This window comes from Citrus sinensis, chromosome 9, assembly GCF_022201045.2.
Source record: "Citrus sinensis cultivar Valencia sweet orange chromosome 9, DVS_A1.0, whole genome shotgun sequence".
Classification (NCBI taxonomy): domain Eukaryota; kingdom Viridiplantae; phylum Streptophyta; class Magnoliopsida; order Sapindales; family Rutaceae; genus Citrus; species Citrus sinensis.
The window spans coordinates 26,756,509-26,775,099 of record NC_068564.1 but is presented as its reverse complement, the minus strand read 5'-3'; the positions used below and the strand labels follow the sequence as shown (position 1 = coordinate 26,775,099).

At 43.9% G+C, this 18,591-nt stretch overlaps 1 protein-coding gene and 1 pseudogene across 1 annotated transcript; both read left to right on the top strand.

Annotated features, from left to right (window-relative positions):
- The first annotated feature begins 244 nt into the window (after positions 1-244).
- LOC107176683 (receptor-like protein EIX1) lies at positions 245-3,127 on the top strand. Its single transcript, XM_015529503.1, has one exon. It carries the CDS (start codon positions 245-247, stop codon positions 3,125-3,127), a length of 2,883 nt encoding a protein of 960 aa, XP_015384989.1.
- Positions 3,128-4,964: 1,837 nt separating this feature from the next.
- LOC112497976 (receptor-like protein EIX1) lies at positions 4,965-18,492 on the top strand (annotated as a pseudogene).
- Positions 18,493-18,591: the final 99 nt, after the last annotated feature.

Here is an 18,591-nt window from a genome sequence, read left to right as displayed (position 1 = left end):
CAAGAGTCTACTCCTTTATTTGTGTAGGACCCATTGCAATTAAAAGTCTTATATATATTTTACAAAAAGTAGTTATCTAAGAGATTTCCTGCTCTTTGCACGCAGAAAATTGAAGTCAATTCTTGAAAAAGAATGATAAGCAAATTAAGTAAAATGCAAAGAAATTGCCCTGCTTAGACTAGTGGAAATAAATACCAATCTTGTTGATCATTACGTACGTTAAGTATATGAAATTAAACCAATCATGAGTGTTGTTGTTGCCTTTCTTTTCCTAAAGTTATTTGCCATAGCTACCTTAAATATTAGCGTCTGCAATGGAAGCTCCTATGTGGGTTGCGTTGAAAGTGAGAGAGAAGCACTTTTAAGTTTCAAGCAGGATCTCGAAGATCCTTCAAACCGGCTTGCCACCTGGATTGGCGATGGAGATTGTTGCAAATGGGCTGGTGTTATCTGCGACAACTTCACAGGCCATGTGCTTGAGCTCCACCTTGGAAATCCTTGGGAAGATGATCATGGTCACCAAGCTAAAGAGAGCTCAGCATTGGTTGGTAAGATAAATCCCGCTCTGCTTGATTTTGAGCATTTGATTTACTTGAACTTAAGCTATAACGATTTTAAAGGGATTCAGATTCCTAGATTTCTTGGTTCCATGGGAAATTTAAGATTCCTTGATCTCTCTGGAGCTGGGTTTGTGGGAATGATTCCAAACCAAATCGGGAATCTCTCAAATCTGCAATATCTTAACCTTCGTCCAAATTATCTGGGTGGATTGTATGTTGAGGATTTGGGTTGGCTATACGATCTTTCTCTATTGGAAAATCTTGACTTGAGTGGTGTAGACCTTAGCAAAGTTTCCAATGGCCCCCTTGTGACAAATGCACTTCGTTCCTTACTAGTGTTACAGTTGGCAGGCTGTCAACTCTCTCACTTTCCTCCGCTATCCGTTGCTAATTTTTCATCTCTTGTCACCCTTGATCTTTCCCATAACCAGTTTGATAACTCTTTGATTGCTACTCAGCTTTATGGCCTCTGTAATTTGGTTTTCCTTGATCTTAGTGATAACAATTTCCAAGGTCCAATCCCTGATACAATTCAAAACTGGACTTCTCTCAGACATCTTGATTTATCTAGCAACCATTTCAGTTATCTGATACCTGAATGGCTGAACAAATTTAGCCGTCTTGAGTACCTTTCACTTAGCAGCAATCGCTTGCAAGGTAGAATTTCAAGTGTACTTCTAGAAAACCTGAGTTCTATCCAAAGCCTTGATCTCTCATTCAACGAACTTGAATGGAAAATTCCAAGGTCATTTTCAAGATTCTGTAACTTGAGGTCTATTAGCTTGTCAGGCATCCAATTGAGTCATCAAAAGGTATCTCAAGTCTTAGCTATTTTCTCAGGATGTGTATCAGATGTACTGGAGTCATTGGATCTGAGTAATACAACTCTTTCTGGCAGTTTGACAAATCAAATTGGGAAATTTAAAGTTTTAAACAGTGTTGATTTAAGTGAGAACTCCATTTCTGGTCAAGTTCCATGGTCTTTAGGAAAACTTTCTTCCTTGAGATATCTAGATATTTCCAATAACCAATTGAACGGAACAGTTTCTGAAATTCACTTCGCAAATCTTTCGAGTCTAACTTTTTTTTATGCATCTCGAAACTCATTAACTTTGAAAGCAAACCCCAATTGGGTTCCTGTTTTTCAACTTGAGGAGTTAGATTTGAGATCTTGTTATCTAGGACCTCCATTTCCATCATGGCTTCATTCACAAAATCATTTGGTTAATTTAGATATCTCTGACTCAGGGATTGTAGACACCATTCCTAATAGGTTTTGGAAATCGATCACCCAATTCAATTATTTGAGTCTCTCAAATAATCAAATCCATGGGGAGATCCCAAATTTGACTGAGGTTTCTCAACTTGGAACCCTTGACTTGAGTGCTAATAATTTATCCGGTCAGTTGCCTCTTCTAGCCTCAAATGTAATGGTCCTGGATCTTTCCAAAAATAAGTTGTCAGGATCAATTTTGCATTTTGTTTGCCACGAGACGAACGGGACAAGGCTAACGCAAATTATCAACCTTGAAGACAATCTTTTGGCAGGAGAAATACCAGATTGTTGGATGAATTGGCGATACTTGCTGGTTTTGAGATTAGATAATAATAAATTTACCGGGAAACTTCCAACCTCTTTGGGAGCTTTGAGCCTCCTCCGATCATTGCACCTTCGCAACAACAACCTGTCAGGAACATTGCCTGTATCACTTGGAAATTGTACTGAGTTGGAAACAATTGATATCAGTGAAAATGAGTTTTCTGGAAATGTTCCAGCATGGATCGGAGAAAGATTTCCAAGGATGATAATTCTCATCCTTCGTTCAAATAAATTTCATGGTGTTTTTCCGTTAGAGCTTTGCCATCTAGCTTTTCTGAAAATCCTAGTCCTTGCTGGTAACAATCTCTCTGGAACTATACCAACATGTATCAGTAACTTTACTGCCATGGCGACATTTCTTGGCTCTGATAGTATCTATACCATTCAATATCCTTCCGATTTCAGTTTTCCAGGAAAGTTTTTCAATATCACAGAACAGTTCGTCGAGGAGGAATTAATTACATTGGAAGGGAAAACATTGACATTTAAGGCTGTACTTAGACTTCTGACAAATATAGACCTTTCCAACAATAAGTTTTCTGGGGAGATTCCTGCAGAAATTACAGTTCTTAGAGAACTACAATCTTTGAATTTGTCACATAATTTTTTCAGTGGAAGAATTCCTGAGAATATCGGTGCGATGGCGCTATTGGAGTCCCTTGATTTCTCTTCTAACCGACTCGAGGGTGAAATCCCCAAGAATACGGTAAATTTGGTGTTCTTGTCACACTTCAACATATCGTATAACAATTTGAGCGGGGAAGTTCCAGACGAAGCTCAATTTGCTACCTTTGATTCATCCTCTTATATCGGCGATGAATATCTCTGCGGACCTGTACTTAAAAAATTGTGTACTGTTGTAGATGAAAATGGAGGAGGAAAAGATGGTTACGGGGTTGGAGATGTATTGGGCTGGCTTTATGTCAGCTTTTCAATGGGATTTATTTGGTGGTTATTTGGACTGTAAGAGTTCTTATTTCTTAATAAAAGATGCTCATTGTTGTTGGAAAAAAAAATTTCGCACTTCAATTGTTTGTTCAGAGATGGGTAACATAAAATTGAAAAAAAATAATAATAATAATAAGTAATTGAGCTTTGGCTCAAATAAGAACACTCGTTATTGGATAAAATCCATGTAGATGAGAGAGAATTGAATTATCCAATAACAACTTAATTAGAAGAATGAAAAAAAAATTCAGATGCTGAACTGCATAGTTCTGATGCATCTTGTTTTACCCGTAATAAACTATGCCGATTAGTTTGAATAATTGAATGTGGAGAAGTTCAAAGGAGTCGGCATATTAAAAAAAAAACATAAAATAAACTAAAAATAGATCAATAATTTTTTTTGGAGGGGGGGGGGGGTTTGTGATCACTAATCATTTGGATACATAAATAGGGCAAGAGTGTCTACTACAGGTTAAGAATTAGAACCGTTAAAGATAGGGAAAATGAGAAAATGAGTAGTCAGGAAGGAGGCCAAATTACAGAACTCAGCTGCAATCAATAGAGAATTAAGTAAGAAAAATGGCAATATGAATGTCATAATTGTCTTAATTTTAGCTCATAATCTTCTTGATTTGGGAGGATGAAATTCTTTTCAAATTCTTCATCTAATTCCAATCACCATTATTCATATCCTCGGGACGATTTAGTTATAAGCATACTGGCCCCAAAAAACGATTTACCTTTATGATAAAGGAGATGATAACAAGCCACAAGCCATAAATTTTGTCTTTGGGGACTAAATGGCTTAGCCATAATATCAGCCCACGTTACATGCAACTGACTGATAAGAAACCATTAATTTATTTATTTTATATGTATAAGTCATGAGTAATGACTTTCCTTGTGGTTTCTTTGATCTTCACGTAGAGTTTCCCGGTTGGCATTTTTCCATTTAGTCTTTCTTGCCTGCATATGTAGAAATTACTCTAAAAGTATACAATTCAATAATTGTTATACATTAATTAAGCCTTGACTTGACTTGAGTCTATAAAAATACACACTCAAAAGCAAAAACTTCAACTAATACGTTAAAAAGTGCGGGACCTGCACGAAAAAGAAATAAATAAATATATAGTTTCTTGTTAGTATTGACTCCAAGTCCCAGGAAGCATCGGACTCAACTCCCGATAGTGAAGGAAGAACTCTAGGTTATATCATAATATTTATGATTTAAGTTAGTTTCAGTAGAGATCTGATAATATTAGTAGAATTTTTACTGTCAAATATCAATGTACGGAAAAAAAAAAAAGAAAAATTCCACACTTAGATTGAACGATTAGTAATAGTTAATAATTACATAATTAGGAAACAATATCATGTGGAATTAATAGAACTTAAAGAAACGATTTGATAAGAACCACCCGGCCCGTTAACCCCATGTAATAACATCAACTGATTGATGTTCAATGTCAATGTTCTTGTTGTCCATGGAGCTCTTGGACCTCCAGCTCGCTAATCAAAAACTTAACTAGCATTCTTTACATTTTTTTTTGTTTTTAACAATTATTAAATGATATACGAAATTTCAGAACTTCCGAATCAGAAGAGACGTTGAGGGTTTACCCAAAAAATAAACTCTCGAATAGACTTAAAAGTCTATTCCTTTACTTCTGGACCCATTACAATTAAAATTCTTTGAATATACTGTATAATTTCCTGCATTTTAATTACTCGCAGAAACTTCCTGCAACTTATACGTGGAAATCGTGGTCATTATAAACAGCCTATTGTATGCTAACCAAGGGAGATTCACCCAGACCGATTTTCTTATTATTATGAAATTAAACCATTCAACCATGAGTGAAGTTGTTGCCCTGCTTTTTCTCAAGTTATTACTTGCCATAGCAACCATCAATATTAGCTTCTGCAATGGAAGCTCTTATGTGGCTTGCATGGGGAGTGAGAGAGAGGCACTTTTAAGGTTCAAGCAAGATCTCATAGATCCTTCGAACCGGCTTGCCAGTTGGATTGGTGATGAAGAAGATTGCTGCACATGGGCTGGTGTTGTCTGTGACAACTTCACAGGCCATGTCCGTATGCTTCAACTCAGAAATAATCCTTCCCAGATATCAATGTTGGGTGGTAAGATAAGTCCCTCTTTGCTTCATTTAAAGCATTTGGTTTACTTGGACTTAAGCTTTAATGACTTTGGAGGAATTCAGATTCCTCCATTTCTTGGTTCCATGGTGAATTTAAGCTACCTTGATCTTTCAAGTGCCGGCTTTTTGGGAATGATTCCTCACCAACTTGCAAATCTGTCTAATCTACAGCATCTTGACTGTTAAGTAAATAAAAGCACCAGGTCGGTCATGCTACTATTTCCACCCCGGCATGAATCACCTCAGCCAAATGGTACGAGCAGAGCAGGGGCAACACGAGTCGAGCCAAGACGAATACTGATCAGAGGTATATACCGAGCCGGTACCCGTACCCCAGAAAGCGGAAGCACGATCTCACAGAATCGCGGCAGTTGCGCTTTCCCAGAACCGTTGCGGGAGATGCGAGATCCCACGTTTGCCCATGATGCAGCAGTTAGAGTCCCATGAGGGGCTGCCACTGCCCAAAAAAGGTGGGATGAAGGGCAAACGGGAACGTGGGGACAGCGACTATAAAAGAAGAAGAAATCGACGAAGAAAAGGAGAGAAAAACGGAAAAGGGGGAAAACGCTGCCAAATTGCAACCAGGCCATTTCCTTACAAATTTCTAACAAACACCTTAAATCCAAATTACACTGTTTTCCCGTAAACACCTTGTGCTAACTTAGGCATCGGAGGGTTTACGCCGGCAAAACCACCAGCGTCTCTGATTCGTTTTCGGTGAACGCAGGTCTAGTGAGAGAAAGGAGGGTGATTCCAACCTTAGCGGTTCGTGCAGCAGTTGATAACTTAAACGTTGGTGAAAGAATCTGGTCGGTCTAAGGACGAGCAGATTTCGGCATCAACATTTTGGCGCCGTCTGTGGGGAGTTGAATAAAAAGCTACCACCAAATTAGCAGTTACCGGAGAAGCAACGAACGATCAGATATGGATGTGTCAAGAAAGGATACTTTGAGGGAGGACAATGAAACGGTGGAAACAATCACTCTCCGGGAAATTGCGAATGAAGCCCGAGAGAGGATGATGCAAGACAGATTGGAGCGGATGGAGAAACAAATGGAAACTCTCGCGTCCATATTGTTTGAGCTGAGGGATGAGCGGAGAAGGGATTGTGAAACCCCCGTGGGAAGAGATGAAGTCGGAGCAGAACCCAGCCTCCGGAGACGTAGAGTCGAGGACATTCCTCCGCCCGCAGACCAACCTAATGGGGTGCATCCCCACAGAAGTACTGGTCAGGTCCCAGGATAACACGGGGATGAAGGGAGAGACCAACCTCGCCCCGGACGGGTACTGGAAAATACAGGCCGAGGTGCCAGTGTCGATGAAGGAGAGCTCAGACAACAGTTGCAGAACGCCGAGCAGGAGCGAGACCAGATAGCTGCGCGTGATCCTAACCGTGCTATAGAATTGGAGGGGGAGGTGCGCAGGTTGGCGCAGGTGATAGAGGAGATACAGGGCAAGAGAAAGCCCCCGAGTTGGAGGATAATGTTAGATGAAGAATCTCCGTTATCAACTGAGATCATGGGTACCATAATCCCAAGAGATTTCTGCTTTCCCGACCTCAAATACTCCGGGCGAAGTGACCCACTGGTGCACATTGAGCGTTTCAACGATATGACGGGTGTGTAGGGGCTGACATCAGCTCAGAGGTGCAGGGCGTTCCCGTTGACACTAGAAGGACGAGCTCGAGAATAGTACCGCAAGCTGCACCGAGGAAGTATAAAGGGGTATGAGCAGATGTGCCAGGAGTTGGCCGAGCAGTTCTGAGGGGCAGTAGCCCCAGAGGACGACATGATGGAACTGATGGGGATGAAACAGGAGGAGCACGAGTCCCTACGGGATTTTGTAAAGCGATACCACCGAGCCGTACTTGATTTAGGAGCTTTCAATCACCCGCAGGCGTTAAGGGGTTTAAAGGAGGGTGTGAGGATAGGCCGGCTATGGTATAACCTGAGAAGCCCCCTGGTGCAGAATTATTCAGCAGGATATGAGCAGGCAAAGAGAGATATCGAAATCGAAGAAGAAAAATCGGCAAAGATAAAGAATGAACAGCTGAAGGAGCTGAGACGAAAGGAAAGGAGAACTCCAAATGGGAGCGGGTCGGCAAAGCGAGCTGGGGAACCCTCAGTAAGGGGCGGAACATCAGCTCGATCCCGCCCTTACCCCATAGCTCCGAGATCACAACAGTTCCAACACAATCGGGCTCAACCTCCACGTCCTCCATTCCCGGATCGGCAGCGAGAATTCCGGCAGATGGCTGCCGACCCCTATCATAACAATCCCAGAGCATTATATGCAACCAATTCCAGGGCTAGAAAACCAGATCAGTTAGCGACTATGCCAGCCCGAGGTGACGTTCATGATAGCCGAGCAGTTCAGCTGGTAGACCAAAGCTTGACATATAGACAATACACTCCACTAAAGATCTCCATGGAGGAATTGTATGAGAGGATCGAGGGACGAGGCCTACTGTACCCTCCAGCCCCAATAACAAAACCGACTCACCGACGGGATAAGAGCAGATTCTGCAAGTTCCACGACACTCACGGTCACACTATCAGCCAATGTCGTGACCTGAAGATTCAGGTGGAGGACTTAGTGAGGAACCGATACTTGGACGAGTATGTAGATGGAACATCCCCTGTCATGGAATCACAGTACACACGGGATGAAGGAGTTGAGAGGGATCTGGAACGTGAACAGCCGACCATCCGTGTGATAGCAGGAGGGCCAACATTGGCCGGAGATTCGAACAGGGCACGGAAAAACTATGGGAGATACGCCCTGACTAGCAAAGAAGTGCTTTTCAATTTGCCAGCAACCAAGAAGGCAAAAGTGCGACAAGTTCCCATTATGTGGACGGATGAGGATGAAGAGGGTATTTTGTATCCTCATGAGGATGCACTAGTAATTAAAGCATCAGTGGCTAGCACAGAATTGCGGCGAATACTGGTGGACACGGGCAGTTCAGTTGACATTCTATTTAAGTCAGCCCTAGATGATATGGGGATTTCAGATTTAAAGCTGGAGCGGACAAATACTTCCTTAAAAGGATTTGAAGGGGGACGGTTAACTCCCTTGGGGATCATTGAACTCCCGATTACGGTGGGGACAAAGCCATTTAAACGAACGATGATGCTGGACTTCGTCGTGGTAGAGGAAAGAAGCCCTTACCAGATGATACTGGGAAGACCATTCATGAGGATAAGCCAATGCGTTGTATCCACGCATTACTTGGCGCTGAAATACAGAATAAATGGGGTGGTTGGCGTAGTAAAAGGCGACCAGAGGATGGCAAGGAGTTGTTATGCTACGGCGGCCAAGGAGACACTACAGGTTACTTCTCTAGATAATCGAGGAGAGTCTAAAAAGGGCCGCCAAGAGCCTGTTGAGAAACTGGAGGAAGTTGCGGTAAGCAAAAGCAACCCGAGCAGAGTAGTGAAGATCGGGTCAGGATTGGTTGGGGCAGTAAAAGGCGAGCTGGTAAATTGCCTATAGTCTCATGCGGATATATTCGCCTGGTCTCATGAAGATATGCCCGGAATTAATCGCGGGGTAGCTTGCCACAAGTTGGCATTCAAGAAGGGGGCAAGGCCGGTGAGACAGAAGAGGAGATGCTGCAACCAGGAAAGGTACGAGGCCATAAACGCCGAGGTGGAGAAGTTGTTGAAAGCAGGATTTATAAGGGAGGCCAAGTACCCAGAATGGATTTCAAATGTAGTCCTGGTAAAAAAGGCCAACGGGAAGTGGAGAATGTGTGTGGATTTCATGGACCTCAATAAGGCATGCCCAAAGGACAGTTTTCCCCTACCCCAAATAGATCAGCTGGTGGATTCAACAGCAGGTCACAGTCTGCTCAGTTTCATGGATGCCTTTTCTGGATACAACCAGATACCCATGGACGAGCAGGATGAGGAAAGCACTGCCTTTATAACTAACATGGGTTTGTTTTGCTACAGGGTAATGCCTTTCGGCCTAAAAAATGCAGGAGCCACCTATCAAAGGTTGGTAAACAAGATCTTCAAACCGTTGATTGGATACACTATGGAGGTATATGTGGATGATATGATTACAAAGTTCAAAGAGCCGACGGATCATGTGAAGCATCTAGAAGAGACCTTTGAATTACTGAGGAAGTATGAGATGAAACTAAACCCGAAGAAATGTGCATTTGGGGTCAGCTCGGGCAAATTTTTAGGATTCCTGGTAAGCCACCGAGGGATCGAGGCCAACCCGGAGAAAATACGGGCGGTGACAGAAATGAGGTCCCCACGAACAGTTAAGGAGGTGCAAAGCCTTACAGGGAAGTTGGCAGCACTAAACCGATTCATCTCGCGGGCCACAGATAAACGCCACCCTTTCTTCCAAACCATAAAGAAAGGGAAAAAGATGGAGTGGACATCGGAATGTGAGGAAGCATTTGGGCAGCTGAAGGAATACCTAACCCGGGCCCCATTGTTATCGACTTTAAGAGAGGGTGACCAACTGTTGCTGTACTTAGCAATCTCTAAATGGGCTACTAGCTCGGTATTAGTCAGGGAAGAAGAAGGAAAGCAACATCCGGTATACTACACGAGCAAGGCCTTGGTAGAGGCGGAAACTAGATACCCATTGATGGAGAAGTGGGCGCTAGCTCTAATAACGGCAGCACGAAAACTCCGACCATATTTTCAGGCCCATCAGGTTATTGTTATGACCGACCAGCCACTTCGGCAAACGCTTCAAAAACCAGATGCATCGGGTCGACTAGTAAAATGGTCCGTAGAGCTAAGTGAGTTCGACCTCTCCTACAGGCCTCGAGGAGCAATCAAGGCCCAAGCTCTGGCTGAATTTATGGTTGACCGAGCCGATACAGGGAAAGAAATTCGGGAGGAGCAAGCAGCAGAGCAGGAGAAACCAGAGGGGTTGTGGTTGGTAATGGTTGACGGATCATGCAGTGAGCAAGGATCCGGAGCAGGAGTTGTAATACGAAGCCCAGAAGGAACCGAAATAACATATGCAATGAAGTTTGACTTTCAGCTCACAAACAACCAAGCTGAATATGAGGCCTTTATCACCGGGCTCGGACTTGCACACGCTCTAAGAGCAGAGAGGGTAGAAATTCGAGCAGATTCCCAACTGGTGTGTAATCAGCTCAATGATCAGTTCCAAGCAAGGGGAGAGAAGATGGGTCTTTATTTAAAGAAGGCGAAGCAGATGGTTGGGCTTTTCCAAGCAGTGGAGGTAAAGTAGATTTCCCGGAATGAGAACTTCCGAGCAGATATGCTGGCTAGGATGGCAGCCATTGCAGATCCTAAATTACCGAAGTCAATTCCACTAGAGGTAAGGACCTCACCAAGTATTGAGGAAGAAGCAGAGGTGATGAGAATAAGTATTGGAGAATCCTGGATGGACCCGATTCGCGCATATGTCAGCGATGGAGTTTTACCAGAGGACAAAAGGCAAGCAAGAAAATTAAAATGCCGAGCAGCAAGGTATACGCTACTGGATGGAGTGCTGTACCGCCGAGGGTTCACCTTGCCCCTTTTGAGATGTTTGGATGATGAGGAGGCGAATTATGTGCTGAGAGAAATTCATGAGGGAATATGCGGCAATCACTCGGGAGCAAGAACTTTGGCCTTCAAGGCACTCTGGCAAGGATACTTCTGGCCAACCATGCACCAGGATGCCAAAAGGATGGCAAAGAATTGTAAAACATGCCAAAGCTTCTCCGAGGTTCCTGCACAACCCCCGGAAAAGCTGACGGCTATGACATCCCCGTGGTCTTTCGCTCAATGGGGAATCGACTTGATTGGTCCATTGCCTAAGGGACGAGGAGCGGCGACACATGCAATTGTGGCAATAGACTACTTCACCAAGTGGGTGGAAGTAGGAGTCCTCAGCCAGATCACAGAGAGGAAGACAACAAATTTTATTTGGAAAAATATCATCTGCAGATATGGGATCCCCTACGCCATCATCACAGACAATGGGAGGCAATTTGACAACGGCAACTTCAGGGAATTTTGCCGAAACCTGGGGGTGGACCTGAAGTTCTGCACCCCCGCACACCCCCAGGCAAACGGACAAGTGGAAGCAGCCAACAAGGTGATAAAGAAGCTCCTAAAGACTAGATTGGGAGAGAAGAAGGGAGCTTGGGTTGACGAGCTACCGGGAGTACTGTGGGCCTACAGGACAACTCACAAAACCGCCACAGGAGAAACACCATTCGCTTTAGCTTTTGGTCATGAGGCGGTAATCCCAGCAGAGGTTGGTGTAGGAACACATCGGACGGAATATTTCACAAAGGAGCAAAATGACGAGCAGATTTGCTTAAGTCTAGACCTGCTGGAGGAGAAAAGGGAAGGGGCAGTGCAGAAAGTGGCCCAGTGCCAACAAAGGGTCATGCGTTATTACAACAAGAGCGTGCGCGTGAGGCAGTTCCGAGCAGGAGATTGGGTACTTAGGAAGGTGAACCAGAACACCAGGGATCCTAACCATGGCGCTCTTGGCCCGAAGTGGGAAGGCCCGTACCGGGTGATACGAGCCACTGGACCAAGAGCCTATAAATTAGCGCACCAAGATGGACGAGAAGTGCAGAGGTCATGGAACGCCGAACACCTGAAGAAGTATTTCCAGTAAGCAAAGTGCTCTACTAAATCCCCATTTTGACAAGATATCTATGCTAACTGCATCATGGCTTTGCTGCACATGTATGTATTCAGTATTCTTGTAATGCATTCAAATTTCAAATAAAGATGAATTCAGCAAGAAATCCCCCTGCTAGTCTAATCAATAAAGATTTTACCAAGGCAAGTAAGTGCCCACTTCTGCTCGGTCAACGAAAGACCAGCAGCTAAAGCTACGAAAATTCTATTAAGACAAATCAGTGCCTACTTCTGCTCGGTCAACGAAAGACCAGCAGCTAAAGCTACGAAAATTCTATTAAGGCAAATCAGTGCCTACTTCTGCTCGGTCAACGAAAGACCAGCAGCTAAATTTACGAAGATTTTACCAAGGCAAGTAAGTGCCTACTTCTGCTCGGTCAACGAAAGACCAACAGCTAAAGCTACGAAAATTCTACTAAGGCAAATCAGTGCCTACTTTTGCTCGGTCAACGAAAGACCAGCAGCTAAAGCTACGAAAATTCTATTAAAGCAAATCAGTGCCTACTTCTGCTCGGTCAACGAAAGACCAGCAGCTAAATTTACGAAGATTTTACCAAGGCAAGTAAGTGCCTACTTCTGCTCGGTCAACGAAAGACCAGCAGCTAAAGCTACGAAAATTCTACTAAGGCAAATCAGTGCCTACTTCTGCTCGGTCAACGAAAGACCAGCAGCTAAATTTACGAAGATTTTACCAAGGCAAGTAAGGGCCTACTCCTGCTCGGTCACCGAAGACCAGCAGGCAATTTTGCGAAAATTTCGCTAAGGCAAACGGATGCCTATTCCTGTTCAATGCACTAAAAAACCAAACAGGAAAGCCAATAGAGAGCATTCAAAATTTTTTTTTTATAAATGCTTAAATTGTTTACAAAACAAACGCAAATCTAGAGCTTATACAAAAAATAGGCCTAAAGGTTAGGAGAATCAACGGCTCCAGCAGCTGAAGGATCAGCGAGCTCGGGAAGTGAGGGATCAGCAACATCTGGAGGTGGAAGATCAGCAATGCCGAGAGGAGGAGGCATGGACCCTTGACCCACTTCGAGAGTGCGTCCCCCAGCTTCCCCCTCTTGCACGCCATCCGAAGGAGCCTCCACCTGATCCTGCCCGCCCTGCTCCTTATCACCCTGGCCGACCTCAGCCATGTACCTCTCCACTCCAGCCTCCAGCTTGCTCATGTCTAGCTCGGGATATTCTTCCTTAAGCACAGACATTATGCACTTATAGGAGAAGGCAACCCCAGAGTCATACTCGGCATCCAGTCGATCGTCCACATCAGCGGATTTGCCTTTCTCCTCAGCCAGCTGCTCACCCAAGGATTTGATTTCCCCCTCAAGGGCGGCCCTCAGAGTATCCCTTTCAATTTGAGTAGCATGGAGATCAGACCTCAGGTCACCCAGCTCAACCTCGAGTTTGGAGGAAGTGGATTCAGCAACCGCAACTCTCTTCTCTAGCTCCATAACCTGCTTGTTCAGCTCAGCCAGCTTCTCCTTAGAGCGATCAGCAGATTCAGCTTTCTTCTTCAATTCCTGATTGTCAGCTTGGAGTTTCTTCTCATGGCGCGCGGACCCAATCTTGTAGCACGAAACCATGGTGGCCAACCTGAAGGACACTCTCTGAACGGAAGCAGCTAATTCGGAGAGGTTCATACTCTTGATGTCCTTCACCATCTTGGGCCCCACCGCTCTTTTGTAATCCTTCTGATACGGGCTCAGGTAGTCCACTTGATCCCGAGATAGTAGAGGAGAAGAACGGTCCCCAGACTGTAAGCTGACCTCAGGACTTTTGTCGGAGGTTTTCTCCCCAACACTCTTACGAGGTGGAGGTGGGGGCAGAGCAGGAACAGGCGCCTTGGAAGGACCAACGCTAGGTTTCTTCGGGGGAGGAGGAGGGTTGCTGGAGCTGCTCGAAGCCCGACCACGCTTTCTGGTCATAGCACTGAGAATCTTGCTATCCATCCCGGCGGCTATATCCACTAAGCCCGAGCTGACCAGACTTGTTGGTGACAGGAGGTCTTGGCAGGTAGACGCGTACAATAGAGCCGTTTCCACCTGAAGCAAAGGCCGATCTTCAAGCCCCCCGATCAGACCCCACGACTCTGAAATAGCACAAAAGGTTAAAGAACCCAATAAGTAGCAGTTTAATTAAGAATATAGGCAAAAATGAACGACCTGGGGTGACAAAATGGGTGGGAAGATATATGTCCCCACCAAGCGACCGAACTGCTGGACACCAGTTCCCTCCAGCAAAGAAGAATTTGTTCTTCCAATTTTTACATGAAGATAGAAACCCAGTGATCGGTTTCCTCTTGGCAGAACTGGACATAAAATAATACCAGCCTGCCTCATTTGGGCTACTCCGCAGCTGATACAGATGTTTCACTTCGACAAGAGAAGGCTCCTCCGACCCACACCTCTCCTACAACACAAACATCGCCGAGAGAACCCTCCACCCATTTGGGTGCAGCTGACCTGGGGCTAGGTGCATACCGCCCAGTATCTTGGCAAAGTAAGGTTGAAGGGGCAGCCGAGCTCCTAGTTTGAAACTCTCCAAGTGCATCGTCACATACCCTTTTGGAGGCCGACTAGGGACATCGCCTTTTCCAGGAACTACAAGAAGAACCTCGCTGGGGATGTCGTAGAGGTTCCTAAGTTTAAATAGGTCAGTGGGGGTGGTGGCACAAGCCATGAAATCAATAGGGTAGGAATCAGCCTCCACCCTATGGCCTAGGTTTCTTCTCTGAGCAGATCGGCTCGGTCCGGAACTGCTCCCCTCACCATCGCCAACTCCTTCAGAGATCCCAACCCCACCAAAGCTGTGGTTCTCACCAGAGCCCGACGCAGGCCCACCTCTATTTTTTACAAGCGCTAGTTCGGGGAAGGAAGAGGCAACCAGAGGGCGTGGGTACTCAAGGGTATCCCTGCCATGGGAAGGACCTACACTACTGGAGGGACCCAAGAAATCGGTGGGTATTGACACGTTGAGGCCTGAATCCCCTGATTCTTCATCACCTTCATCAACAATCAACTTTCTTTTCCGGTTTGACATATCGGAATCTCAAAAGAAAAACCAAAACAAACCCAAGTACACGAATACAAAAAGGGGCAACACAGAACCCAATCAACAACAACCAAAGAAAAGGTTAAAGGCTATACCTGGAACAGACGGACACTGATAGCGCTGCCGTGACAGAGACAACACCCAGCAAATGGATACTCCGGACGCTGGGAGTATGAGCAAAGTTCAGAGAAAATTTGGTTAACGGCGGAGGAACGAGTAACAAGATGATGATGACTCCAGTCTAGGGATTTGAAACGAAAAGGGGGAAATGAAAGCATTAAAGTAATGGAGACGCACCGTACATCGAGGACAGATAGCCCGTCATTTCAAATTTCAAAATATGAAGAGTCTGCGGATGCCACGTCACCAACTGTTACAAGAAGCCAGGCTAGATGCAAGCCCAGATACGCAATGGACATGCTCATTTAGGCCCATGCTCAGGTCAAAACCTCCCCTGAAGAAAAGAAATCCTCAGGTCCGTCCCTGTAGGTAGAAAACCAGAGGAGAAGCCCCCGGATTGGCAAGATTTGACAATCAGTTTCTACTCTTGACTCATTTCACTCACAAGACTAGAAACTAGGGGACTGGTGTTAAGTAAATAAAAGCACCAGGTCGGTCATGCTACTATTTCCACCCCGGCATGAATCACCTCAGCCAAATGGTACGAGCAGAGCAGGGGCAACACGAGCCGAGCCAAGACGAATACTGATCAGAGGTATATACCGAGCCGGTACCCGTACCCCAAAAAGCGGAAGCACGATCTCACAGAATTGCGGCAGTTGCGCTTTCCCAGAACCGTTGCGGGAGATGCGAGATCCCACGTTTGCCCATGATGCAGCAGTTAGAGTCCCATGAGGGGCTGCCACTGCCCAAAAAAGGTGGGATGAAGGGCAAACGGGAACGTGGGGACAGCGGCTATAAAAGAAGATGAAATCGATGAAGAAAAGGAGAGAAAACCGGAAAAGGGGGAAAACGCTGCCAAATTGCAACCAGGCCATTTCCTTACAAATTTCTAACAAACACCTTAAATCCAAATTATACTGTTTTCCCGTAAACACCTTGTGCTAACTTAGGCATCGGAGGGTTTACGCCGGCAAAACCACCGGCGTCTCTGATCCGTTTTCGGTGAACGCAGGTCTAGTGAGAGAAAGGAGGGTGATTCCAACCTTAGCGGTTCGTGCAGCAGTTGATAACTTAAACGTTGGTGAAAGAATCTGGTCGGTCTAAGGACGAGCAGATTTCGGCATCAACATTGACCTCAGTCAGAAATACTTGGGTTTATACGCTGGGAATTTAAGGTGGCTATCCGGCCTTTCTTCATTAGAGCACCTTGACTTAAGCAATGTAGACCTTAGCAGAGCTTCTGACTGGTTGCTTGTTATGAACACACTCCCTTCCTTAGTGTCGCTGCGGCTCTCAGGTTGTCGTCTCTCTTACTTTCCTCCTCTGTCCGTTGCAAAATTTTCATCTCTTGCCACACTTGATCTCTCCAATAACCAATTTCAAAGTCTTTAGAACCCAGTTGGATTTTCGGTCTTCATAATTTAGTCTCTCTTGATCTTAGAAATAACAGTTTCGGCGGTCCAATTCCTGATGGAGTTCAGAACTTGACTTCCCTTAGACACATTTATTTGTCCAACAACCATTTTAATTCTTCCGTTCCCAAATGGTTCCGTAGGCTTAGCCTTCTTGAGCAAGTTTCTCTTAACTCCAATACCTTGGAAGGTAAGGTTTCGGGTGCATTGGGAAATCTTACTTCTATCAATAGGCTTTATCTCTCAAACAATAGGCTTGAAGGGAAAATTCCAAGATCTTTGGGAAGACTTTGCAATTTGAAGTCAATATCTTTGTCAGGAGTCAACTTGAGTCAGGAGATGTCTGAAATCTTTGATATTTTCTCAGGATGTGTTTCTGATGGGCTTGAGATTTTGGTTTTGCGAAATTGCCGCATTTTTGGTCCTTTGACTGATAAACTTGGGCAATTTAGAAATCTAGACACTCTTGATCTAAGTGACAATTTCATTTCTGGGCATGTTCCATTGTCTTTAGGTGAACTTTCAACATTGAGAGTTGTAGATCTTTCCTTGAACAGATTAAATGGAACTCTTTCTCAAATTCATTTTTCTAATCTCACGAGGTTGCTGGACTTTAAAGCGTCTGGTAACTCATTAACCTTCAATGTCAGTCATGATTGGTTCCCCCCTTTTCAACTTGAAGTGTTGGGTTTGAGATCTTGTGATTTAGGCTATCAATTTCCCCCATGGCTTCATTCACAAAAGCATTTAACTTATCTGGATATATCCAATACAAGAATTGTAGATACAATTCCTACTTGGGTTTGGAAAAATCTCTCCCAGATTAATTATCTAAATCTCTCTCACAATTATATATACGGGGAGATCCCAAATCTAACTGAGGTGAGTCAACTTGAGTCACTTGACTTGAGTTTCAACCATGGGCGGACCCAGTTCAGGCCCAGGAGGGGCTTAAGCCCCCCCTGAGCCTTAAAATTTTTTTAAATTTAGCCCATAAAGCCCCTTTTAATTATTAAGTCCAATAACTTTTCTCAACAAAAACAAAGTATTTTGGGCTTTGAAATTAAACCCATTTAAATAATAAAAACTTTTTAATTTAATCAAATTCTAATTTAAAACTAACTTACAAAACTCATCGTTTTATATTAATAATAAAAAAATTAAAGGAATAAAAAAACAAACCCCAAAATCATGAAACTGTGAATCACGAAATCACAAAGACCGGCCACCGCCACCGACGAACGTTTCCATTCCTGCTGCCAGTCTGCCACCAACTCGTTGTTATCTGTTGCCGCGATCGCTGAGCCTTTGATGATTTCGTCCCTTGCTAGATCAGCCATAGCCCATAGATTGAAACAGGTATTGTGCTTGAATGTTGTTTTGAAGTTTGACTAATGATTCTGGCCGAATGAATGTGCTGCATCTCTCTAACTTCATTCATCAATTCTTATTCTGATAGCTATCTACAAAATTCCAAAAGTAAAAGTTGATTTGTGAAAAGTGAGCAATTCTTTAATATTAAAATTGAAAGGGAAAGTGGTGGGACAGTGGGTGGCACCCACTGGGTGCTCTGTGAAATGATGAAAGTTTTAAGTGGTGTATAATTTATTATATAAATTATAATTAAAAGCAATCACTTTGTTAATGCAAATAAATGAGCAATTGAAAAAGTAAAATTTACAATCATGTATCTTTCCCGTGAGCCCCATTGGGTGTGTTGTCAAATAATGTTTTTATAATATCAAATTTGTATTAAATTAATTATTCTTGTTCGTTATTTTGTTAGGATTTAGCCTTACTGTGAAATTTAATCTAATAATTAATAGTTTTATTTGATTTGAAACAGATATGGAAAAAATTTTTAAAAAGAAACCACAGCTCCCATCTCCTTTAGAAGGAACTAGTCATGGTTCATATGAAGTCAATTTACAAAATTTGCCTGCTGACCCTGGCTTACGACCTTGTATTGATAGTTATAATTGTAATATTTGAGATCAAGTCCGAAGAACATACTTACAAAGGGGTCCTTTTCAACCTAAGGGGCACAATTTTAAATTTGAGAAATTTGGAAATCAACAACGACGATTTGTT

Coding starts and splice junctions, on each gene's coding strand:
- LOC107176683 (XM_015529503.1), top strand. CDS start 245: ATGAGTGTTGTTGTTGCCTTTCTTTTCCTAAAGTTATTTGCCATAGCT.